The 25,968-nt window shown below is 34.3% G+C and overlaps 4 protein-coding genes across 8 annotated transcripts; 3 read left to right on the forward strand and 1 right to left on the reverse strand.

Moving 5' to 3' along the window:
* Positions 1-206: 206 nt before the first annotated feature.
* Positions 207-4,753, forward strand: LOC108738189 (solute carrier organic anion transporter family member 5A1). 3 transcript variants are annotated; one of them, XM_018471464.2, is made up of 9 exons: positions 207-672; positions 1,029-1,326; positions 1,781-2,096; positions 2,171-2,596; positions 2,684-2,989; positions 3,457-3,817; positions 3,872-4,246; positions 4,302-4,405; positions 4,467-4,753. In XM_018471464.2, exons 3-9 carry the CDS (start codon positions 1,817-1,819, stop codon positions 4,685-4,687), a joined length of 2,073 nt encoding a protein of 690 aa, XP_018326966.1. In that variant the 5' UTR covers positions 207-672; positions 1,029-1,326; positions 1,781-1,816; the 3' UTR covers positions 4,688-4,753. The 3 variants fall into 3 exon arrangements, with proteins under 3 accessions (XP_018326966.1, XP_018326967.1, XP_018326968.1); XM_018471465.2 differs by lacking the exon at positions 207-672 and having other exon boundaries at positions 679-1,326; positions 1,789-2,096; XM_018471466.2 differs by lacking the exons at positions 207-672; positions 1,029-1,326 and adding an exon at positions 1,618-1,720.
* A 61-nt stretch (positions 4,754-4,814) lies between these two features.
* Positions 4,815-7,759, reverse strand: LOC108738186 (solute carrier organic anion transporter family member 2A1-like). Its single transcript, XM_018471461.2, has 8 exons — positions 7,381-7,759; positions 7,130-7,312; positions 6,880-7,074; positions 6,720-6,818; positions 6,515-6,670; positions 5,933-6,462; positions 5,588-5,867; positions 4,815-5,519 (listed from the first exon to the last, which is right to left on the reverse strand). The coding sequence occupies exons 1-8, from the start codon at positions 7,655-7,657 to the stop codon at positions 4,933-4,935; spliced, it is 2,307 nt and encodes a 768-aa protein (XP_018326963.1). The 5' UTR covers positions 7,658-7,759; the 3' UTR covers positions 4,815-4,932.
* A 107-nt stretch (positions 7,760-7,866) lies between these two features.
* Positions 7,867-14,316, forward strand: LOC108738196. 2 transcript variants are annotated; one of them, XM_018471485.1, is made up of 2 exons: positions 7,867-9,382; positions 13,965-14,316. In XM_018471485.1, the coding sequence occupies exons 1-2, from the start codon at positions 8,408-8,410 to the stop codon at positions 14,007-14,009; spliced, it is 1,020 nt and encodes a 339-aa protein (XP_018326987.1). In that variant the 5' UTR covers positions 7,867-8,407; the 3' UTR covers positions 14,010-14,316. The 2 variants fall into 2 exon arrangements, with proteins under 2 accessions (XP_018326987.1, XP_018326988.1); XM_018471486.1 differs by lacking the exon at positions 13,965-14,316 and adding an exon at positions 9,450-9,573.
* Positions 14,317-14,740: 424 nt separating this feature from the next.
* On the forward strand, positions 14,741-25,651 carry LOC108738201 (RNA-binding protein 24-like). Of its 2 annotated transcripts, none has more exons than XM_018471492.2 (5): positions 14,741-15,451; positions 15,542-15,668; positions 17,621-17,678; positions 23,786-24,021; positions 25,384-25,651. In XM_018471492.2, the coding sequence occupies exons 1-5, from the start codon at positions 15,185-15,187 to the stop codon at positions 25,533-25,535; spliced, it is 840 nt and encodes a 279-aa protein (XP_018326994.1). In that variant the 5' UTR covers positions 14,741-15,184; the 3' UTR covers positions 25,536-25,651. The 2 variants fall into 2 exon arrangements, with proteins under 2 accessions (XP_018326994.1, XP_018326995.1); XM_018471493.1 differs by having other exon boundaries at positions 25,393-25,651.
* Positions 25,652-25,968: the final 317 nt, after the last annotated feature.

Genomic DNA, 25,968 nt, shown 5'->3' on the forward strand with positions numbered 1-25,968 from the left:
CGTATTTTTTGCGGAACCCTTTTTACCCAGCTTTTTTTGGCAGAGCTCATCCTCAGGGTATTCATCTTTAAATCCGATCCGATGATCATTCAAATTTGAATCAGCTAATTCAAATTTTTGTTTTAAAGAGGGTCAATTCTTAAATCGATCAAATTCTTATAGTTATTTCGATACATTGGTAGTTTATTCTGATTTGCGATTGGATTCTATACTCAAATATCCTTTGAAGGACTGTTTGAAGTTAAAAATATGTTTATTTATGTCATTACTCACACTTGAGGTTACTTCTAACTCATTTTTCTTTCGAGAAATCTATTCAGAATAGAAAACAACCGTAACTAAGTATGTTTAGGTAAATTAAAATAATTAATTCTCAAAGGCAGTAGACGAAACAAGTTTGAGAACCTCTGTGTTAGAATGAATTTATCTACTTGAATTCATGCAGATAACGTTTCCTGGCAACTGATCTCCCTCTTAATATAATCTAGAAGATATGTAAATAAAATTTTAATATCACGCATATCTCGCGGCAAGCCTAATATTGGTTTGGTGCAATGCGATGTTTCGACTATGATTATTATTATGCAGTTATCATTTTAATTTTAAAGTAAATTAGTTCAAAACTAACTTCCTTTTGTTAACCAGTTAACCAAACCTGAAGACAAATTCCGAGTTTGTACTAACAATTATAAATTAATTAGTGTGTAATTGTATCGTAGATGCATGACTGACTGGGTGTGTGTATTGAATGTGCTTGTATTATAAATAATTATTAAATAACACAAACCGAAACATTTTAGCGGTTAGAAATAGTGATAAGCAATAGTAGATAGTAATAGTATTAGAAAGATAAAGTGTGAGTATTTTTTATTCTGAATTTTACTAAACAAAAATTAAAACAGTGTGTTCAAGACTCATCTGAAATAGTAATTTACTACCTACTAACATAAAGTTTAAAGAATAGTACACTAGTATAACTTCCGGTGTTGTTAACGATTAATTGTATGATTATTGTTCTCTTGCGGTAGTTTTCTTGCACATATTCGCTTATGGGCCTGCTCCTGTTATACTGAAATTAAGTTGAGTATATCATCATTAAATGAATGGTTCCACTAACACACTTACTATTACAACACACCATTTACTATTCTCTTGTCGTGTATCTGCAGCGATGTGTATAGTTTGAACACTTTATAAATAAACTATCTCGCTGATTATTATCAACAAGACCAAGTACATATGTAATTTAAATCATTTTTTTACAAAGACGTATGCGACTTTAAGTAAATAGTGGTTCGTGAATTATTTACAACTTATTTTTGTTAGGTAAGTTAAGTAACTATCATTTTTCAAAAGAATTATGCTTTATTATCTTCTTGTGCTACTTCACATTTACATTTTATTTCTGCAAAAGCTTCCAAGGTCAAGACAGAGACACAAGCTTTAGCGATTCGTATTAGTAGTCTTTTGATGATCTCTTTTTTGTAATTCATTGAAGATTTATGAAAAATTGCAATTATTAATGGTAGCTTATTATATACCTCAAGTTGATTGCTGATAGTAAAAAATTTATGATTACCTTTCGCAAGGTAAATATTACGTTTCCACAATGGCGTTAGTGTTGACATTTTTTTAGATAACACCATTGCGCTCTATTTGCAGAAATAATAGCATATCTCTTTCCATTTTTGATTTCGTTCCATTCGCTTCAGTGCGTTCGGTATTTATGTTAAATTTTACGTGATTATTAATTTTTATGATGTCTGGTTGATTTCTCTAGTGTTTTAGTAAAATGGTGCACAGTTGACACCAGAAGATGTCATCGAATTGTGTGACGAGACAAGGCGATTTGTTAAGAAATGAAAAACAGGAAACGGAAATTGAACCTATGCTTACGATTAGAAAGTTGACGGACGATGAGACGCTATGCGGCTTTTGGATTTTTAAAGGTCGCTTTCTTCAGAAATTTGCAAACAAAAAAGCTTTCATAATATTGTATGGTATATTAGGATGTTTGTATGGTTCAACGTTTGCTTATTTTAATGGGACCATTACAACTCTAGAAAAGCGATTTAAAATCACTAGTAGAACTACAGGTTCGTGATCACATAAGTGCACACATTTCTTCCATTTTGTTTGACTCGTGTGTGGTAGCTATTGGGTATTTTAGGCATAATAACTGTTGGAAATGACCTGAGTCAACTATTGGTGGCAGCAGTGCTAAGTTATTATGCAGGAAGAAGACATAAACCGAGATGGATGGCGTTAGGCATGTACTCGGTTGTCTTATTCTGCCTTTTGTCAGCTTCCCCGCACTTTTTCTTTGGACCAGGAGAAGATGCTTTATTATTAACAAAGGAATATGGGCCGATCCTTAAAAGTAACTTAACCAATTCGATAGATACCAGTTCGAAAAGGTCTATATGTAAAACGAGCAACGTCACAACAGAATGCGCCATGAAAAAAGGATCTTCAACCCCTCAAATAATTTTTTTCATTGGACAGTTCATTTCTGGAGTGGGCTCTCTCTATTATTCACTAGGAGTCTCGTATATGGACGATAATATTAAAAAATCAAAAACACCAGCGGTTATAAGTAAATATTCTCACTTAACCCCTATGCATATAGAAAATGTGTATATTAATTTCATTCCTAAAATCATTATCGCTATTTGACTTTCAGGTATATCATTTTTTTTAAAGATGTTGGGTCCGATGATTGGGTACACATTGGCGTCGTTTTGTCTTAGAATTTACATATCTCCTACGTTGACTCCCACAATTACGTATCAAGATCAACGGTGGCTGGGTGCATGGTGGTTGGGATGGATAATTCTCGCATTACCAATATTTGCACTTTCTTCCGTGTTAGCCCTCTTTCCTAAATCGTTACCGAGAGCAGCTGCCAGAAGATTGACAAGGCAAATGAGCTCGAAAGCTTCTAAAAATACATTAGAGGACGATGCTGAAATACCTACCTCGTTCAAAGGTTAATTTCAACTCTTTTAAGAACCACAATCACACACGTTATCATCTTTGAATTTTACTTTTGCAGTATTATCAGAATTTGTTCTTTTCATCATCATCGTAAGGTCGTCAGTCCTAAGACTGGTTGGACACGCGCCTCCACTCTTTTACTATCCTGAGCTAATCTTCGCATTTACCTAAAACTAGAACATCCCACATCTACATCTACATCTACTCCTTCATGCCTAAGAAGGTGTCCTACCAACCTATCTCGCCTATTTATTATTGACTTCTCCTACTATTCTTTCTAATACCTCTTCATTTCTAACCTTCTCTATCCACGGTATCCTCATCATTCTGTTGCACCTGTATTAAAAAATAATTAAAACCTGTGTTAGAAGTTACAGTCGCATGACAAACAGTTAGAAAACGTTTGGTATATTCGACAAAACAGCCCCAAAATGATAGATTTCACGTTTTTCGTTTAAGATATGTTAAAAACATTCAAGAGGCTACTCGCCAATCCAACTTTGATGTTAAATAATTTCGCCGCCGTTTTCTACTTCTTGGGATACATGCCTTATTGGATATTTCTGCCAAAATATATTGAATCTATTTACCACCAGTCTGCTTCAGCGTCAAGCCTGATCACTGGTACAGTTAGTTTGGTATTTTCCGCAATAGGCGTGTTACTGTCTGGTGTAATTATTTCCAAATGTAAACCAAGAGCTCGTTATTTGGCCGCGTGGAATGTAATAGTTGGCGCTGTTTCTGTAATCGGGATGATTTCTTACGCCTTCCTCGGATGTATGGAAATAAAGAACAAAAACCCTCTAACACCATCTGGGGAGTGAGTATATCTACGTATTAAGGAAACACTATTTGGTGTTCGTTATTGTTTTAGATTAAATCCTAAGTTTCCTTGTAATCAAAAATGCCATTGCGATTATGTAAAATATAACCCAGTATGTTCTGAAGATGGTAAAACAACTTTTATATCTGCTTGTCATGCAGGGTGTACGGGGAAACAAAAATTCAACGGTTCTTTTGTTTATTCAAATTGCGCTTGCATCTCCCCCGTTAGTTCAAATGTTTCCCTGGCGCTGCCAAACAATCTCCTCGAAACAAAAGAAGAAACTCATGGTCAAGGTGGTAAAGCCTTTCAAGGCAATTGCCCCATTGATTGCGTCAACAAATTTTATGTATTTCTTGTTGTTGTATGTATTTTGAAATTTAGCGGGGCTACAGGAAGAGCATCGAATTTTTTAGTTACAGTAAGGTAAAGAAAATACTAAGTGTTATTAAACAGGGATTTAAACTGTTTGAAATTACAGATGCGTGGAAGAAAGGGATAAACCAGTAGCCATGGGGTTTGGAGTAATGGTAACAAGCCTTTGCGCTTTTATTCCATCTCCTATATTGTTTGGATACATTCTAGGTACAAATAACTTCTGTCGCACACTAATTGGGGCTGAAACTAAAATCAATTCTGTTTATAGATAAGGCATGTTTGGTTTGGGGAAAGACTTGTACAGGAACAGGAAACTGTTGGCTGTACAATGGCGAAATATTAAGGTATAGAATGAACTTTACTGCAGCCAGCTTTGTTACCATAGGAACCATATTTGACTTGGGTGTCTGGTACTTCGTGAAAGATTTGAAAATCTTTGACGAGGAAGTCGAATTAGAGCTTAAAGATATTAACGAGGAACCGCGTTGAATAGTACAAATTTTCTGTAGTTCGCACAGCTTTTTGTGGAAAATAAACTGTGTTTTAAGAAATGTACACTTAACGTATAATTTTTGCCTTTTCATTTAAATGATTTATTTTCAATATCTAATCAAAATTTGCCGCTCCGTAATTTCTTTATTCAGTACGAAATGTAAAAAAACTGCTAAAATTTACATAGTAACTATAAGGTACATTGTAATAGTTTATTTAATTACATATTATTAAAGCATAAGTTAGAAGTCAGATTCTAAAATTGAATTTGCTTTACTGTCATTGTTTTTTGTTGTGATATTATCAGTTGTTGTTTTGAAACTTTCGTCGTCGCTGCCTTGAGGGTTTGAGTGTACTTCTGCCTCAATGTTGGTCTTTACTAGTGGAAGTCCTTTCGCGAGGGAGAAGTCTAACCGTTCAGGTTCAGCAGTAATTAACCGGTTTATTTCAAGATTGTTATTGTTATTATTATTGCTATATTCTCTTATATCATCTTCAGGAATAGCTGATGATACCGGACTGAAATCCTTTAATCGTGAATCCTGATTACCGTTTGTTGAGGGCGAGGATGTTCTAAACAAGTAATCCCTGCTGTGGTTATCTCTTCTGCTTTCTAATTCTTCCAGTTCCTCATCATTTACCCTGTTGTTGTCTTTATCATCTTTAAGGTCTTTGTAGAGTTCCAGCTTTCTCACAAATATACAAAGCAATATACTCAATAAAATTGCGATAATCAACAAAGCGACGGTTGTTGCAGTCAGAAATATTCCAAGTCCTTGCGAATGTAATCTACAAACTCCATTGGATGCTCTGTACTGGCAGAACAAATCTGAAAATAATTTGAAATGTTTAAATCATCAAATAAACTGATCAGATTATTATCTTAATTTAACATACCGGCCACAACCAAATACACTATTCGGAATGGTATGTACGGTATGATTCCAAGGAAAGTGATATGAAATCCTAATGCTACACATTTATCAACGGAATTGACGCATCTCAAACTTATCATGATCGAAGTGATGATGGTAGATGCTAGGAACCCAGCTGCTATAATGTCATTAGCTTGAGAAACACCCCAAAAGGTTTGGCAATTTTTATTGCAAGATCCTAAAGTTGCCTTTGTGTCCACATACGTGTGGATATTACTACCACAGGTGCAATTTCCAAATATCTAACATTAAAAAAAACGCAAAATGTTCAAAACAATTTTTGGCCTTTCTCCAACGTGACAATTACCTTTATGCCATTGACGTTTTCAACAGTGGTGCACCCAGCGTGGCATGCTGAGAAGTAGGTGGTCTGACCAATTTCCGAACAAACTGGTGAAAATAAAATTTCTTCAGAACAAATACATCTACTGCTGCAGAATGGCGTTGTTATTCTATCTCCAAGTTCAGTTTGGAGTGATTTGTCACAATTATAGAAAGCTAAAGATCCGAATGTGATTATGGTAAAACCGAGCGCTTTCCCGTTCCATAACGCCAAAGATTTTGCTTGCGGTTTGACTTTTGATATGAAGAAGCCAGTTAGTACAATTGAAAGTGCCATGAAGGGTTGTTTTATCAAATTTGTAGTTATTTGCGATAGCCACGGGTCGTTGTAGCCAGAAAGGTCGAAACTTTCTTTCGGAAGATAGAAATACGATTCGTAAAATATTGGTCGCATTAAGTCGTAATTGACCATGGCAGAAAATATGACAGCTGAGGTGAGAACGTTGACAATTAATATTTTATTTCTGAGTATTCTCCATATGGTTTTAAAGAAACCTAAAATAAAATGCTTTCTAAATAAGACATGGTCTGATGTTAGTCAATATACCATCGTCTGCTTCCGTTTCTTCTGCTGGTTCGACACCATTAGCTACATCTAGTATTGATGCAACAGCTTTCTTTAGCAGTACACTAGGTAAGCTTTTTGGGAACATAGCGATTAAAGTCCCAGATATGAACAGAAATATTGACATAACAAGAAATGCTGAAAAACTAATTATTAGTATCAGCATCATTAATAAAATTTCTTGTACCTGGCGCTAAAAATACACGAGCGGACTCTTTTGACACCACTGTCCATGATAAGTTCATCCCTACTTGTTTACCCACTTCCCTGGAAGCTAGTACAACAGCTGCAACATAGAATGTATTTTTTCAGTTTAATTCTGTATTGTCTATTCCTTTATCACCTACCTATGAAAATTGGACTATTTTTCATCTCAACGCTATCGTCTATGTAAGAAATTGTAATGGCGTAAAGAGCTACTTTTCCCAATGCAGAAAATGTTTGATAAAAGAAGAGAACACCAATTGCAACTTCGTTAAAAGCGCCTGCAGTCTCGTTTATTGTGGTAGCATTGAGGGTTGTTGAGCATAAATTATTATCGTCTAAAAGGGAAACTTAAGTAAAGAATGTTTTATTGGAGTATAAAAGCTGCTTGACCTTTCGGGAATACTTGCCCATGAAAGGGATAAAATACTTCAGGGACTATAAGCAAGAGACCCATAATTGATTGAAAAATTGTAAGACCTCCGATCCATGATGCCCTGTGGATCCTGTTTGCCCAATAGGATACGGTTAAAGCTAAGACACCACAAAGAATTTCATCCAATTTGAGGAACCATTCTGGAAAAAGGTTTACCAAAGAGGAGTTTTTTATTAAAATTTAAAACACCTGACGTTTGATGGCTTACCAAGAGAATTATCAGGTAGTCCATGTTGTCTTTTCCAAATGGTTGAAGTTCCTTGAAAATAAGAAAATAGTGCACCTTGTATCACACCGATATGTATTAGTATGTAAAGAAGAACTCCGATTTTGGCAAATCTTTCTAAATTGATCCATCGATTCAGGCAAGGAAAAACTGACAGACCGCAGTCTACAGGATTTCCTGATAATTTTTCAATAGGTGCCGAAAACTGACTCGCCCCATCGTTAGAGTCACTCCTTAAGATGTCTCTAGGATGAACCATTTTGTATATTGAAACTACCGAACTTTATTCTATGTATTTAATTATTGTCATTAAGTTAAACGACATTTTTACACCAGTACATACAGTTTACTACATTCTTTACTCATTTTGTTATCAGTATAAGTACATAATGATATGTTAGTATTAGAGATAATACTACCTGAGTCATGTTTCAGGTGAAATGAATGATACTAAAGATAAAAAATTAAAACATTACATTGGTTCTTTGATGGTATAAACAAATCTTACATATTCATTACTTTTTAATTGCACTATAACATTAACAATGTAATTCTAAACTACAAACGTAATATAACGAAACGTAAGATGCAATTTGAAAAAGTTTTTCCTCAAGTTTTCCCGGGCAGTATAAAGTTTTACTGCATAGGGAAAGATGGCAGCAGCATGAGCTTTTGGTCACTTAAGTCTATTCGTACATAAGCAAATTTCAGAAACTTACATAATTTAACAGCAAAACATCTATAAAGCAAATTGAAAATTGTTATTATAAAATTATTTATTAATAGTTGATTTAAAAAGCAAGGACAACTTATGAGATCAATATCTACTTCGTACACATGTATTGTAACAGATGGCAGCGTGATGCAAAATTAGGTCGAAGGACCCGCACGAAAAGAGAAATCAGGAAACAGCCCGCATTTTGAAATACTTTCTCAAATAAAAGGCATAAATGATACCAATTGCCGCAAATGCAGTTAGTTATTCGACGAGAGAACCTTGTGAAAAGTTATGATTTGGTCCTTGAAATTAATTTGTTGTACAATATTCATCCAGAACAGTGCGTATGGATTTCCTGCGTATGTTCCAGAGTGGAATAATTATCCATCTTCAGGGTGGAATCCTTCAGATTGGATGTATAACTATGGAGCACCTTCCGTTAATGATCACCATTTTGAACACGATCATGATCACGATCACGAAAAGGATCACCATCACGTTAACCAGCAGCAAATTATAATTCATGATTCCGTACCAACAACATTAACGGCTAAGGAGAGTTACCGTGATAGTAATGGTAACGTTATCCAAGATATGATAACCCATATTACCACGACAGGATTCGACTACTCCAATGAGTCTATACCGGATGATAACGCCGTCACCGTAAAGAAAATTAAAAGAAATCAGCCGATGTTCAAAACCAAATCAACTAATAACAAGAAAAACCGCATGAAAAATACAAAGAGGAATAACGGTAAAAGAAAGAGGATTAACAGTTCAAATACAAAAAAGTCCTCACCTCTAAAACAAAGAAGAAAAACAACCTCTACAAGTTCGAAAAGAAAACTGAGCGACATTAATAAAAAGCTTTATAGAAGTCGAAATCGCTTTTGTGAATTCGATGAACTGTGCAGGTACCAGCAGTTACAACCCATAAGAAGGAGACCATATTTCGATTACGATTACTACAATTCGTTACCATTTCGATACAATAGATTCCGTTACAGGGATCCTTTGCCTTACAACTCACAATTGGAAGACGACGACTATTACGATTACATAGAGAATTTAAACAAAGACAGTGATCAAAGACCAGCTAAGCAACAAACAAGTTCAGAATCCAATTCTGACGAAACAATTGAAAGCTCTTCTACAACAACTGAACAATCTACCACGTCAACAGACATGTCAACCACAACAGTTTCAACAACAACTAATAATGCCACAGGGTACGGTTATGGTCCAAGTAATGGGAACGAAAATGTAAGTTTTACAACTGTTGTGCCCGCACGTCAGGAAAATAACGGACATTTTGATTATTCGCACCCAGGATCGTCAGGAAACGATTACTACACTATAGTATCATATTCAAATCCAAATAAATTTAGTTTGCAATCAACTGATCACGATGTATTTATTCGATCAGCAACCGAACAAGTTCTAGCTAAAGTTAAAGAGACAGTTGGATGAGTTGTAGTTTTTGGTTCATATAAACGATAGCTTTAAGTGGGACTGTAGATTAATTCTTAATACCTATGTAAATAATTTTAGAAACATTTTTGGATTATAATGATTGATTTTAAATCGATTCAAATAAATTGCACAATAAATTCTAATGTCAGCTTTAATAGACACATCATGGGGAGGTGTCTCCCTCTGTTATTGATACTTAATTAATCATTAATTAAAAAGCGAATTATAAATCATAAAGTAGAAACAATTTCTTTCATTAGATATATTATCATTCTTATACTGCACATTCATGTGTAGACTGTATCTGGTTTCCGTTGTCCTTTAAAGCGTTATTAAAAATCGCCATCTAGATTGTACCTGCGTGATAAAAACCTAGCGACCATTGCATGTTTAAAGAGCAAGTACATTCGAATGATATTTTATCTGTCTTATTAAACGGGACTATCGCATAAAAATTTCAAAGTAAAATAGAGTTTGAGTCCTTTTTTAATAATGACGTAAAATTTTGTACGCAGTTCAACGACAGATAGGTATACTAAAAGTCATTTGAAAAACGAGGCCATGCCTCCATTAGTAATTTTAAGCAGTAAACTCAAACAATACTATGCTCGTTCTGTTTATGTCGTAGTTTAACAAAATTGTGCCAAGAAATGGTTCAACGTACAAAAATAAAAATATGGGACGAACCAAGAGATAATTCATTGTCTTTTGCTTTATAATCAACACATTTTTAAATTCATATGCTAGTAGCTAGTTAAAAATGACTGCTCTAAATAATACGGATAGGCCATCTATTTATTTCCTTGTTATGTTAAAATCAATTATGAAAGCACTTTTTTGTTATCGCAGTAAAATATTACTTTAGATCATCGTAAATAAAGAAGAAGTGTTTAATGATGTTTCAAACTCTAACTATCTTCGTTTTAGGAACCTAAAAGTTTAAAATTCATCTTTATATCCTTCAAAAAAACCTAAAGTTTTTTCGAGTAAATGTTTAATAATAATTTATTTTGGTTTATTTTACATTTTACAACTCTATTGATTAATCCTTAATTAAAATATCTGTTTAACAGCAGCTTTACAATATCTAAATCGTATATTCATTAATTAATCGTACGGTAACTCGTTTGAAATCTAATGAAACTATCTGTTAGAAATCTAAAAAGCGGAAGGCACTGTAAATCACAAAAAAAATAAAGGATGTACTGTTTTTGAGTTCTAAAATAGAACTTTATATTGGCAAGCAGTATTCGCACTGAAAAAAAGAAGTCCGTAATGTCACAAGTGCGCGTCTTGATAAATTTAGAACAGACAGTGCAACCTTTACAACAAAGCATTTGTTGAATTATTAAGATGCTTACTAAAGAAAGAACAGTGTTTGGAAAATGTCCACAATATTTGCATATTTACGTAACACCAAGTAATTTAGGAAAATTAAGATAAAATAACGCACAATAGCAAATCAGTTGTACCTATATAAAACTGTAAATGCAATTAGTTTTATATCGGTCAAACAGGACGATCATTTGATAAAAGTATTAAAGAACATTTTAATTCGTTTAAAAATCTAAAAAAAAATACTCAGATTATGTAACACATTCAATTACAGAATTGAAAATGTTACATACAGATTGTAAAAGTCATAAAATTACCCTCACATACGGGATAAGTATCCTATATTATGAAAGAAAATGCTATTATTCGAATATATCGAAAATTGGCTGAAACATTACGCAGAGACAAAATATCTAGGATGTTTAACATAAATATGAAAAGTTTTCAGTCGTTCTACGTAGGCTGTGAGACGTTTTCATCTTTTTCCAAACCATTTTCATCTTTGTTTAGTAACGCTGCGTCGTCGTACTGGGACGTGGATAACTCGAAGACAGTAATATTTCTTTCTGGTAGACGTTCAAAACCTTAAGCGCTACTTAAAATAGACGCAAAAAAAAACTACGTGACGCTCATGGCCCGAGAGATTAAAAATATTTTCCTGGATCATTTACAAAAGTTAAACAAAATTTATTTAACAACAAGTAACGGGTCGAGCAACTGTCACTGCACCTTAATGAACCATCAAAATAAAACCAGGATAACAGTTGTAAAGCATGTAAAAAAAGGCATATTTTTGAGTAAAAGGGAATTTTTTTTTAAAAGTAACGAAATAACGCTTCGTCTTGATATCTTAAACCTTCCGATAAAATAATGTAAAATTAGAAAAAACAAGAGACAGTTTTTGTACACAAAGTCGAACGTTTGATTGTAAATGCATGTATGTAACGGCCTTCTCAAAATAAAACGCTATAAACCTGTCACTTTGTGGAGAAAATTATCCACAGTTTGTAGCGTTTTCTTACGACAACAATAATTATTTTTAATTCATTCACTCGATTGACTTTGAGTTTTATTTTTTTATAAAACCTTTCGCGAAATTGTGACACCATCAATAACATCCAAAACTTTTTGAAACAATAAAAGAAATGCACAGGTCGAATCTATCTATATGATGATCATGATGGCGTGAACTACGCGTAACGGAAACCCCGCATAATGTGACCGTGAACAAATTTTCTGTTATGGAATCGAATTTCTATTGCCGATTATTACGTAATTGCTCTAAATTGCCAATATATTTCGTACTTCCCCAGTAGTTAAAGCAAAATATATTTTGTATTGTTATATCTGCATAAGTAGGCCCGCAAAAAATGGTGTTGTATCTATATTGTAACATTAGTTTCGAAAAGTATTAGGAAGATGGTGAAAATTTTCAGTAGCGAACAGATTTTTATGTGTTTATAGACAGTGAGATCCAAAATAAACATTCAACACAAAATATTAGACAAGCCTACTGAGTGATACATTCGATTTAACACGTTTTAAAATCCTTCCGGACTCATTATTTTGTATTTATTACAGGCAGGAATAGCGTCCTCATTATTTTTAGATGCCGCGTTTGCAGGATATTACCAACAAGAAAACACTACTTTTCTTTACACACTAAATCTTATCTCGCGTGAATGCGCCAGCTTCTGACTGAATTTATGTCTTATTAACTCGCTTAATATTCGTACGCATATACCTTCGTCTTCATGATACTTAATTTAAAATTTAATTAAAAATACCATTCTTTTTATTGTAATTTGAGGTCCAAATATTTTTCGCCTAAAACCTTTCCGGTTATCACGTCGAATATGTTCAAATAAGTAAGTTTCAACAGATTAATTTTCTAAGGTTTCTCAATTTAAATTACAAGCACTAATTGTTTTACTGTCGGTTTATACGTAGAAGAACGAGCAAGTTTCACTTTTTGTCAACCCCAGTACCGACGATCGCTTGACACCCTTTTGTATTAAGTATAGGCATTGTTTATCGAAGTACTATTATGTTGCCCTAAAGTTCTTCAGCTGTGAATTCCCTTACCCTCTGCCAGAATATGTGATACTTCCTCTGGACAGATTTCAAAAAGTACTCTCAACTTTATCTACGAAACTCCAGCCAACTAACTTCTAAAATCATAATTCTAACATCCTTGACATTCATTGAGCTTTCGTAATATTGCTTGAGATAATTTAAATTAATCAATCATTAATTAAATAAATAATACTTTTTTTACTGAAAAGAGAAACGTACTCGTAAAGGTTCAATACCCAAAAGGATTTGAGGTTTAGAGAATAATACACAAATTCTTGAAAGTACGCAGGGAATTTTATAATAACGAAAACGAATACCATTTAGTTTTTATCTACAAACCACGAACGCGGGTGTTACTTGAAACAATAAAACAACAATAACAAATAATTCTGCCACGTAAAAAACGTTGGAACGTAAGCTGAAAATTAAAATACAATATTGTTTCATTATAATAGAGATATGTTGATGAATTACATAGCAATTTGTATAGATATATCACACTCTGTCGAAAATTGTTTTAACTTGATTGTATTTAAAACATATGGTAGAAGTTCAGTATGTTTATCTTCGTTACATTAAAAAGAATCAAACGTGAATGCGTGGCTGCGACACCATATGTGATCGCCACAACTTCATCAAATGTAACCCGACACTAAAAAGACGTTCGCAGTGTTAATGACTAGCTGGCACATTCAAATAATCTTCGACTTCATTGTTCACTTAATAATAATATCAATTTATCATCAACTACGTAATATTAAGATTCTTAATCGATCGTATTGATTATCCAGAATTGCTATTTGTAATTTGTATTTTTATGACCATATAAGTCACATTTCACTTTTTGGAAAATGTATGTAATAATTCATCCACTTTTTGCAATGATTGAATTATTTTTGTTCGAACTAGCAAACTGATTGCTTACAGTCCATGATGATAATTTTTTTTGGAATATCGCTAGATTTCCACACGAATCCTGACGATACGGAAATTGGTGGTTGTTTGACAGAGCAATATATACATACATAGCCATGAGTGCAGAGACCCAAGAACGGTGGGAGCAGGGTGTCTGTCAGATCTATGCATAATTTCGCCCCTTCGATGAGGGCACAGACCCAGACCAGGTGTTCAATGCATCGTTCATGCATTCGCCAAGTATAACGACAAAGGGGTAGTAGTAAATAAGCACGCGCAGATGTACGAACATTATAAACATGTATATGTACATATATATATATATATATACACACTTATTTGTACATATAATATATAGTTTCGGCGAGAATGCTGAATATGGAGCTGTATAGGTACCTACTTAAAGTAGAAATTTATTTTAGATACTATTGCTATCAGTAATTTTTCTTTTAAATAAATAGTCGATTTACTAACGTAAACGAGGTATGAAAATTGGTGATGGAATTAAAAAACTGATAATAAAAGATAGTATTTAATGAAATTGGCAAAAACGAAAGGAAGGCGATGGCAGAGCGATAGATTATTTTCATTGTCAGTTTTTCGCGACGGCAGCGTCAACGGCGGCGGCGTCGTGAGGCGTCGAAAAGCTGCGACTATTTTGGCTCCTTCAGACGTCCATGCGGTCGGGATGAGTAGAAAGGGACAAAAAATGCTTCGGACAATTATTGGCCCCGGTATTATTGTGCTGGGAATGTGTGTGTAGTTCCCCCCTCCTGAGCTATCCAGGAGGCGCTTCGTACAAATGTTGGTGTACGCACTAACGTCCCATGTATGTACACCGACAGTGGTCGCTTTTATCATATGTGTTAAAACAAATCTCCGAACTCCCGAAGTCACCTTCCATTATCCACGGCATCACAGCTGAAGCAACTTGTGTCTTTTTGCTCTGATATTGTGGAAACTCGGCTGACAGCTGCAGAGTTAAATTTAGTACCTAGTGATTGCGCAGGCAGCCGCAGCTAACTTCGAATTCGCAGTCAGTCACACACTGCACGTGCTGGGGCCATATGGACAACCTACTGCTTCCTGGGGTGTCTTTATAAGCTCTTTTCTATTCACGCAACAACTCCGACCGCATATTGCCGTTTCCCATTTAAATACCCAATCGCACTTTTCGCGCCGAACAGTGAAAGTTTCCAAAAGTGTTGTGAACCGAAAGGAAGTAGTTATTCAAGTTGTACAAGTCAAAGAAAAACTAGTCCGAAAATGTTGATGCCTGGTGCTGGATTAGGTTCGACGAATGAAGCGGAGAGTCTGGTTGGCGGACTCGGTCTGGGAGTCCTTGGAGCTAGTGCTTTGAATGGGACTGGCGTGCAAAACAAGGACACCACGTGGACGAAACTTTTCGTAGGAGGACTACCGTATCACACTAGTGACAAATCATTGCGCGAACATTTTGCTGTTTATGGAGACATTGAAGAAGCCGTTGTGATTACAGATCGCCAGACTGGAAAGAGCAGAGGATATGGATTTGTAAGTAGACCAATCCTTACAATCGTCACGTTACTCCTATCTCTGAATTTACAACTTTGACTTGGGAGCTGAGACTTGTTTTATTTTCAGGTGATAATGGGGGATCGAGCAGCTGCCGAAAGGGCCTGCAAAGATCCAAATCCCATCATAGATGGACGGAAAGCAAACGTAAATCTAGCCATATTAGGGGCAAAACCGCGAGGCAATGTACAAACTGGTATGTTGAATTTATATGATGCATGATTTTGATGTTGTTTTCAAAAAATACTACTTTACTTTTCTGACGATTTTGTCCAAGTTCATCTGGTGATTTTTGATAAAACATTTTGGTAGGCAGGCAGTTGCCCATTTTATTATATTTTTGGAAAACAAAAATACCACTTACTATTTTTACGATAGATCTTCCAGGTTTGTTTCTATAATTTAACTTGTTGGTCGTTCAACTAATGTGTATGTATTCTATTTTAAACCTCCCACACTAAAATTCAATATTCTTATGTCTCATCCGGGGAAAAAACATTTCCTGTTAAAAAAAAAAAAGGATAAAAAGTCCACATTTACATTCGGTTTGATTTATAAATAGTTTTCCTCACTTGTACCAATTCATTATAATAAGAAGGTACAATTTGGATCGTCTTTTAAGAATCCCGTGGACATAATAATAATTTTTATTCGCAGTTTTGAGAACGAACGCCTTGTATGTGTATTATTTCACACTTTGTTTCCAAATGAACTGGATTCAGGAAAACAAATTTTTGACGAAAATAGCAAAAGTAATAAAACCGGAAAACGTAAATAATACATTGTTTTATAGCTTTTGTAATTAGTTTAACATATGTCCATGCAACTTATTGTACTGTATCATCAGAATTAAATGTTGAATTTGAATCTTTCTAAATATTACAATTATTTGAATATTTATACCGTCGTATATCATCAAATTTTAGCTTCAACTGAATATTTATAAAAAGTTCGAAATTAACATGTAATTCGTACTTGAACGAAATGATATCGAATACATTGAGGTAATCGGCATCGTCCTATGATAAAACACCTCTTTTGTTATCGTGCCCAGGTAGCCGTGCGTCGATTACTTCCTAAACTTCCGGTGAACCCGGAAACCATAAAGACTAACACATACGTCGTGTGGCGATGCTTTAGTAACTGGCCTAATTACAATTGAAAAGGGATTTTTATTCTAACCATCAAATATACAACAAGACAGACTTTTAAAAACTAATTTAGTTTATTCATCTTCTGACTTATCCCTTTGACAGCGAATTACCGTTTAATGGCACCTCCGATGACTAAACAATAAACTCGAACGTTTCTGAGTAATAATGTGTAAAAATTGAAAAAGAAAAATAAGTAGATTGTTATAAGTGTTGTGTGTTTTGTCGCTGTACCCACGCACCCGGGATTTGTGAAACATATGGTGTGTTTATAATATGGTAACGGTACCCATGTATTTATATACATAAGGCACCTATGTGTAATTTACGTAGTAGTATTTGAAAGAGCAGCTGAATGCGTTACTATTACTAACTGTTCAGAAGACCCTTTATAATAATAATTCAGTTAGGCGAAGGGTGAGAGTCTTATATGGGGGAAATATTGCCCTAGTAGTCCTGCTCAATGCTGCACATACGACTGAATCGAAAGTTGATTCGAGTTACACAGAAAACAAACTTTTTTCTAACGTCAATTAATTTAGGCATCTAGATACTTACACCAAATCATATCGTCATCTAAAATATTTTAAACGTTCTCGACGATAAGAATAACATCTTTTGTCCTGTTAAGGAATTATCTTTTGTTGTATTATCCTGTATCCTGCCGTACGCTATTATTTCCCTTTCAGGATGGTTTAAAAGGGGAACTACTTTCTCATGATATTTGATCTTAAACCTCTTTATCATGACATGAATTAATACCAAATGTTTTCTCAAATCTAGGGAGTTTTCTTATTGCCTCTTACGTAGTACATCAATTAATTTTGTTAATTGTACGTATAATCATTATCGGAAAAGGGCTTTTGTGGCACTTATTGTTAATGTCAGTTACTTTATTGGTAATGTAACTTCTTGTCTTTGCATGTAAATAGAGTATCACGCGAACGTATCGGTAAATAAAGGTAAAAAGTACACAACGTTACATTTCTTTTTCCAGGATTCCCATTTGCTGGTGTGCGAACTGGCTACCCGACGTTGCTCCCTGGCCAGTATGGGTAAGTAAGATTAATTACTGTTTTCTCAACAACTACTACAATTCTTCACAGTAAGCTAATTTAGAAATGTCCTCGCAAAATATGGTGACGTGTGATCCGAACATCCGACTCTATCAAAGCGAATACTTATTACAGATCACTGAATTCCACAGAAGCTTTCTGTCAGGAAAATCGAACTCCGAATGCCTAACGAAATAAAAAGTCTACGTTTTATGTCAATATTGACCGATTTTGTACAAGTATTGATTATTTTTTTAAGGAGTTAGTTTTCTATCCATCGCCTTTCAGTGTAATGGCAAAGTACAGCTCTCGTTTATCCGCCACCTCGCCTTCAATTATTTCGAAGCCTTCCGTTTGTTTTCCTTGTTGAAATTTTAATGAAAATCGAATTTCCTGACCGAAATACTTCTGCGGCTTACGTGATACATAATGTATATTTTCAATCACAAAAATTCAGAACAAATGGTTACGTTAATTCTATATGATTTCCAGATTTGAAATTGGCTGAGACGTTGCCCGCCCCGAATTCACGTAAAGAATTAGCACAACGATGAGTGTTTGTGAGTGTGTGTGTGCGTGTGGTTTTTTTGGTTAGTTATTGAGCTCCATATTATTTATTTTAAGAGGCGTTAGCGGGCTTTTCATTACTTTTCTTGACACTCGAATATACTGGTTTCCATTACTTTCTAAACTAGTTAATAAACAACTCTGGAATGTTAGCAAGAGCAGCTCAAAATTTTAACAAAACCCATAACATAAGTCCGAACAAATTACTCCTTCATGTACAAATGCATCAGGGTAATAATTAATTAAATTAACCTGCTACAATTTATAAAAATTATAATTGAAATCTTCTGGTTTTGTTTTTTTGTAAAGAAAAAAACGTTCGTTACTCGGAAGACTCCTACTTCGTGAGCAATGTTCCGGTGAATAATACATTTGATAAAACAATGTCGAATCATATTGTCATGATTCCGAACACGATAAATTTTTGATAAATGACTAGGATTTATTCAGTTTTCCTGCACATGGTCAATACTAATAACGATCGAGTTTGCCTGAAAATTCTTAATCGAGATCTGTAAAGATTGGTCTAACTTTTGGCCTTAGATAATCGTGAAAATTAAAAGTTTTTATTGAGTTACTATTAGTATTCAATTGAAGTTCAAGTACTTAAATAGAAAAGATTAAAGCTTCCCTAAGTTGATGAAAATTTTACAGATTTATTCAATATTTAAGTTGCTTTTCTAAATGATACCCAAGTATTAATATGACCACGCACATGCATACCTATGCGTAGAATTTATACCCTTTTGTGCGTTAATGAATTAACAATTAGTAGATAATTATCTTCATTTAGCACAAAATGGGTTGGTTGATTTAAAAATTTTTGATTTTGTTTCTGCAGAATCTCAATTTTTTCATCTATTACTCGTAGATACTGGTTTCTAATGTAAAATTCCTTAATAATTTGACCATTATTTTAGTCTAACTGGTATAAGGTCGCTCCATTATTATCCATAATGTGGAAATTGTGTAGAATTTTCACAGTTACCCATACAGAAATAAATGCCAGTTTTAGTCAAAGAGAAATTGAGTGAAAGTGTTAAAAAAATTTTTTAAAGCATAGATACTTGAATAATATTTATGAGTTTATTATGTTTTTGATCGACAGATGATTTATTACTCCCGCTAGCGCCCTAATTCGGGGATACCGCCCCAAATCAAATTGGTGGCGGACGCCCGTATTTTGATGTTTGCTGTGAGGTTTTCCGTTTTATTTTAGTGCTGATTATCATAATATCTTTGATGTTCGTTTTTTTTTTTTTGTATAACTGACGACTGCAATGTAACACTAACGCGAAACTAACTTGATATTGTCGATGTGCTTGGTTGTATTAATATTTTTGGGGTGTGTTACAATGCAGCCGATGGTGGCGGTGTTCAATTTTTTTCGTCAAGTTCTTAAATTGTGCTTTCTATCTTACCGAAATGATTTTCATCGAAGTGAACGTCCATTATTGAGACAAGCCGTATTATCTAATGAAATTGTTTATTTCTTTTTCTGATCTTTGTTTGATGTCTTTATTGAAAAGTATACTCTTTTTGTTTTAAAACGGATTTTCAGTAATGACGATATTTTTAGCAACATGTGCCAACCTAAATCACTATAATAATAATGATAATATTCTGACTTAAACTTGTATGTATGCTTGTCCATCGCTTAGTTAGGCGTGGAAAAAATGATCGAAAACTGTACTTTTCTGGTAAAGATTGTAAAAAGATAACAACGAAAAAAGAACGCTTTCTTGCCCTGTAAACATAATCGGTGCGGCGATCTCCTCTGATAATACAATATTCTGAAACTATCAAAATATCTAATTAAAAAATGGAAAGGTTCCTTAGGTCTACGTTCGATATCCAAGATGAGAATTTTTCATTAAAACTCACTATTATTGACATACAATTGAGCAAAAAAATTTGTTTATTATAAAATTATTTTTCGGTACGCTGTATTTTCTTCAGGGTTCGTTGTTAATATTGTAATTAATAGTAACAATGAAATGGCGGTTTTTATGAAGGTTATTTTTTTTTAATTTGTAGTTGTTTGGTTAAGGTTGAAAGCACAATGTTAACATTTCCGAATATTGGTTATATTATAATGTAGAGAGCGTGTTGACAGGGTGTGTGTGGCTTCGTGTCTACTCGCGACTTTATGCGATGCTATGCGAGTCCTTACAGCGTTAAAGATGCTACAATTTTTCATTAGTGGACAAATCAGAGGCGTATTTTTACTAGAAAGTAATAAAAAATATACGTAACATATATATCTCTTAAAATATGAAACAGAAACAGGTACATATCGATATTTCCACTAGTTAAATTAGGCAAAGTTTTAATTATTTTACCTACCATTGTCTACCGTTATTACTATAAGAGTTTTTAATTTATTTTATTTCGTAAGTCCCCAATACCAGTTGTGAATGAAATTGCATTGACGTGATACAAAACTAAAAAAATTTTAAATACGCCCCTGATCATGTTTTACTGTTGTGCTGTTTTCTTTGTAGTTTAGAGTTCTTTTAAAATGTGCGTAATCAAAACACGGGGTACTTTCTAAAAGTTTTATTCATTTTACAAAAATTGATGCACATTATAAATTATTGCATTTCGGACTTAAAAGTTTTGTAGTACGTATTATTTTTCTTTGGTATCTCTTATAGGTGGATGTAGGGTAAGTAGTATGGATTATTTATTCAACTGAAAGCGAATTCGTATATTTATCCTTTTGAACGAATTCGCTAGAGAAATTTGATTATTTGTAGTGATAAGTCGCTAAGGAAAATTCCTACCTACAAATAAGAACTTTCAGCGATCTTTTCATACACGTACCTAAATAATAAAGTAATAATATGCATTAAATGCAAAAGACTTTGAGAGTTCGATTAGTTTAGGACGTTTTTGGAAAAGTGACGACAAAGAAATGTGTAATTTCTTTGTTCGATAGGAGAAAAACTCTTAATATTCATCAAGTTAAAATGCACCTATATTTCTACCGCTTGTAAATAAATATCTGGTAATTTTACAATAAAGCAGCGATTTTCATTTACTTGTGTTTTGGCATTAGGTACATTATTTTATATGCATACATATCTGTTGAAAGAATCTACCTATAGAATTGCCAAAATCAACGAAACACAATTACTTTGGCACGCAAATACAGTCATTGGTGGACTATAGAGTTGATTGACAATCAGACGGCGTAAAACATTTTTTTTTGTATTTAGTGATTGCTCAATATTATATCTACTGATACGTACCTACATGTGGGTTTGTATCTAGTGATTATATTATATATATATTGCAAGTTATATTCTTTTTATGGAACTGGACTACGTACGTTGTGAATTTTAAAATAAACTTCTTGATCACGGGGTCCTTATTCTATATTTACTAGATGGGATCAGAGGCAGCTGTTACACATTCTTCGCCTTGTCATTAGCGACATTTGGATGGGTCCTTACCGCCTCCACAACTCCACAAGTGCCAACAAACATAGCGGTAGATATTTTTTTCGACACCCAAAAACATATTTCGATGTTCAACTACGACATCATTTATTCCCTTTTAATAAACTTGCGTCAACGTGGACATTTTTCGCTTACCAAGTTTTCCAAAACGGTGTTATCGTCACTTCCATAATTTTTAATATTTAGGAGTTGGGATAAAACGATTTTTTGAACCCTTTTACGACTTTTTGATGGCTAATTTTAAACAATTCTTCTTCATGATGGAAATTTTTACTTGCTATTTTTGTACGTTTTTAATAAACAAAAACAACACCTTCCTTAACATGTTATTTACCAAAAATTTGTTTTCATCTTTATTTTACTCCTTTCTTTTTGTTTTTCTTAAAGTGGATTATTGTAGGTCCGATCGCATTCCAAAGATTCGTCCTGATTTCGTCCTTAAGTTTTGTGAGTAGGTACCAGTTAAAAGAAAATCTAAAATTTGTGTCTTTATGAAGATATGCACGGTTGATAATTTTCAGTTGTTAGGTATATATTTTGTGGAAATTTCACGATAGAGTCGATGAAATTGAGCAATTTCTCGCGAAAAGCTGGAAATTATAAGAAGAGGCGGGCACAAGTGGCTAACACTTTGCCATTGGATAATCTTCCACAAATCCAGCTCGGCTTGCGCCACAAATCTGACTCCAGGACCGGAAGATTACAGGATCCTTGCAGCGCCAGGAGCATTAAACTCACCGAGAGTTTGGTCCTAATTTTACTTCTTCTCGGTCAATCAGTGAAAAGTCGTTTTTATCATGATCGTCCCGTTATTTATTTACAACATTTCAACTAGAAATGATAAGGAAAGCGGTTCGAAATTAAAAGGTTTTATATCCGGAATCGATTGATTATTAATAATGATAGTAATCCACTTTGTGTCCCCAACCTTTTGCCATTAAGTGACTGTTGGTTTGCGTAGGTATTTACTGGTAAAATTGAATACATTTACGGAAAAATCAATTTCGTTGGCATTCAAATAAAACGGAGGGATTTTCCTTTTCTATTTAGTAAACGTAGCGCTAGTGGTTAAATTGACCATTTTCTAAATTACTGCGACCTCCACAATATTGACAGCCTCATACAACATAAAAAAAAACGACTATTTCGTACATATGCATGCCATTGGGCATCAATAATGTATACTAATGACACCAGTCAACCTGATAGATGTTTTCGAAAGATACCCCACGTTATTTCACGTCATGTTCATAATATAATCATTGGCAAAGTAAAGTTTATTACATTATCAACATCAACAACTGCAAATGCAAATACGTATCTACAGTTTAGAACTGAATTTATTTATGAAACACAATGTTTATTTGAAATGGAACCCTCTACTAAAGCACTTTGATTTTTCTTGTCTTTCGTTTACCTTTTAAATTTTCTTTTCTTTAACTAATTTTCTACTAATGCAGTTCTGTCGACTCTTTTTTAGTACTTTTCTTGGTCTACATTTCTTCCTTTCGTATATAAGGGAATATACCTACTCAAATGTGGTGTCTGTTATAAAAATTAAGGATATTTTCGTAAATCGGTCCAGTACTTCAATTTACATTTGCAAAACATCGACGATATTAATGTAATCGTGGATTTCCTTTATTAATTTCTTCTAATGTTGTACGAGGAAGCTGTTGGTGTAATCGTTTCGTCAAGTGAGATGTTAGGATCGTTGCGGTGATTAGAACCGATGTTGTTGGCGCGACTTGCTTTTTAAAGTGTGGTTCCTGATCGTAAATTAGCTTGAAGTGCACTGTTTAGATTAACAGCACAAATGCATGATGGGTTAGTAGCAATCAGAGAAATATAATGGCACGCTATAGATGTTTTATTTTTTTTTTGCATATCTCCAGTATTACTACGGGAGTGTTAACATTGTAATTTCTCTGTGCATAAATTTCCGATTGGAATACGTGTACGGAGAAATTACGAAAAATTTTACCAATATGTTACATAATATGTATTTTTCTCTGATGTTGCGTGAAACGATGCTAGGGAAATCCCCGTTTTGCCTAACAAGTGGCTCTCTTTCAGAGTTCCGCCAAGTTACGTCTACCAATCGCCTTACTTGACTGCGACCACCCCTGGAAGCTTAGTACCTTTACCGGCCACTCAGCTAAGTCATGCAGCCGCAGTTGCAGCCGCAACATCACAATTTTACGAATATCAAAATGCGGCCGTTGCAGCTGCTGCAGCTGCAGCACCTTATGCCGCTGCAACGGGACAATACGCCAACGGATTTGATGCGTACACACCATACTCTGCAGCAGGTAACGTTGTAACACTTGCTGTTGCGATTATTATGTTGTTTTGGCTGCAGTTTTTAAAACACCCAATCCCAAATTTTATACAGGCTTCACAACGCTTGCAATTAATGTAGGTACTTATCTAAGAGGAATTTAAATGTGACGATTGCAAACTTTTTAACTGCTGTACATCACAAAAAAGCAAGTGCAATACATCTTCTGGAGGTTAGGTCACGGTTTAGGAAGATGTCTGTCATGTGTACTATGCATCACACTTAAATTTAATGCGGTACACTTCAGTGGTGTGTGCCACGCTCAAGTGCGCTACACCACATCCAAGTGTGCTACACCACATTCAAATGCGTTGTACCATACTCAAGTGTGATAAACCACATTCACATGTCATGTGCCAGACTCGAGTTTCTTGCACCATATTCAAGTGTAATTTACCACATTTAAGTACCATACAACATACTTAGGCGTATTGCAACACATTTAAGTGCCATACATTACACTTAGGCGTATTGCACCACATTCAAGTGTAATTTACCACATTTAAGTGCCATACATTGCACCACATTCAAGTGTAATTTACCACATTTAAGTGCCATACACCACACTTAGGCGTACTGCACCATATTCAACTGTAATTTACCACATTTAAGTGCCATACATCACACTTAGGCATATTACACCATATTCAACTGTAATATATCACACTTAGACGTATTGCCCCATATTCAAGTGTAATTTACCACATTTAAGTGCCATACATCACACTTAGGCGTATTGCACCACATTTAAGTGCCATACATCACACTTAGGCATATTACACCATGTTCAACTGTAATACATCACACTTAGACGTATTGCACCATATTCAAGTGTAATTTAACACATTTAAGTGCCATACATCACACTTAGACGTATTGCACCACATTTAAGTGCCATACATCACATTTAGGCGTATTGCACCATATTCAAGTATAACACATCATACTTAGGCGTATTGCAACACATTTAAGTGCCATACATCACACTTAGGCGTATTGCACCAAATTCAACTGTAATTTACCACATTTAAGTGCCATACATCACACTTAGGCATATTACACCATATTCAAGTGTAATACATCACACATAGACGTATTGCACCATATTCAAGTGTAATTTACCACATTTAAGTGCTTTACATCACACTTAGACGTATTGCACCACATTCAAGTGTAATACATCACATTTAGGCGTATTGCACCGTATTCAAGTGTAATATATTTATTTATGGAGCCTGTTAAAGCAAATTGGGGATTGGCAATTTTGGGATCTGTAGTCGTTGTTTGTGTTGGTAAAACCGACACTGGTATTGTAAACAATCCCTTTTTCTAGGGGCTGCAGGTTACATGCCATACACTTATGCAACTTTGCCTCAAACTCCTAGTTTACCAGCGGCAGCAACGGCAGGAGCTTTTCCAGGTCTTCCCTACCAGACTGCCGCTGCTGCACAAGCACAAAGCTTACAGGAAACACGATTACAGTAGTTATGAGATTAGGTCTTAGTTGCAAATGGACCTGAAATGTTTATCAATCATCTCTCTACCAAATCGTTTTATCGTTAGTTACGAATAGATGTAGATATAAATACCAAAAAAAAAACGCAGGAAAGTTTTCATCAGTTTTCTTTTAATCTCATCTCGCGTTAAATCAACGAGTCTAGAAAAACAGTACGAGGAAGAAGTTAAAATACACAAATGATAATTATAATAATAATAATTCTTTTTATTTTTTGCGTATTACTTCGTCTAATTTAATAAGGTACTTCTACGTTAGGTTAAGTTAAGTTATTGAATAAGTGGTCTAGTCTCACTCTTAGTCTGTTGATGATCAATTGACAGTAAAGTCTATTATATTAGTGAATATGTCTCTTAGATGTTATATATTATGTAATAATAATAATAATAATAATTTATTCAA

This window comes from Agrilus planipennis, unplaced genomic scaffold, assembly GCF_000699045.2.
Source record: "Agrilus planipennis isolate EAB-ADULT unplaced genomic scaffold, Apla_2.0 scaffold88, whole genome shotgun sequence".
NCBI classification, from domain to species: domain Eukaryota; kingdom Metazoa; phylum Arthropoda; class Insecta; order Coleoptera; family Buprestidae; genus Agrilus; species Agrilus planipennis.

Coding starts and splice junctions, on each gene's coding strand:
- LOC108738189 (XM_018471464.2), top strand. CDS start 1,817: ATGTCATCGAATTGTGTGACGAGACAAGGCGATTTGTTAAGAAATGAA. Junction 2,990..3,456: donor AATACCTACCTCGTTCAAAG/GTTAATTTCAAC, acceptor TTTTCGTTTAAG/ATATGTTAAAAACATTCAAG. Junction 3,818..3,871: donor CCTCTAACACCATCTGGGGA/GTGAGTATATCT, acceptor TTATTGTTTTAG/ATTAAATCCTAAGTTTCCTT.
- LOC108738186 (XM_018471461.2), bottom strand. CDS start 7,657: ATGGTTCATCCTAGAGACATCTTAAGGAGTGACTCTAACGATGGGGCG. Junction 6,819..6,879: donor AAATAGTCCAATTTTCATAG/GTAGGTGATAAA, acceptor TCTATGTTGCAG/CTGTTGTACTAGCTTCCAGG. Junction 6,463..6,514: donor AGAAACGGAAGCAGACGATG/GTATATTGACTA, acceptor ATTTTATTTTAG/GTTTCTTTAAAACCATATGG.
- LOC108738196 (XM_018471485.1), top strand. CDS start 8,408: ATGATTTGGTCCTTGAAATTAATTTGTTGTACAATATTCATCCAGAAC. Junction 9,383..13,964: donor CAAGTAATGGGAACGAAAAT/GTAAGTTTTACA, acceptor GAATATCGCTAG/ATTTCCACACGAATCCTGAC.
- LOC108738201 (XM_018471492.2), top strand. CDS start 15,185: ATGTTGATGCCTGGTGCTGGATTAGGTTCGACGAATGAAGCGGAGAGT. Junction 15,452..15,541: donor AGAGCAGAGGATATGGATTT/GTAAGTAGACCA, acceptor TTTTATTTTCAG/GTGATAATGGGGGATCGAGC. Junction 24,022..25,383: donor CACACCATACTCTGCAGCAG/GTAACGTTGTAA, acceptor CCCTTTTTCTAG/GGGCTGCAGGTTACATGCCA.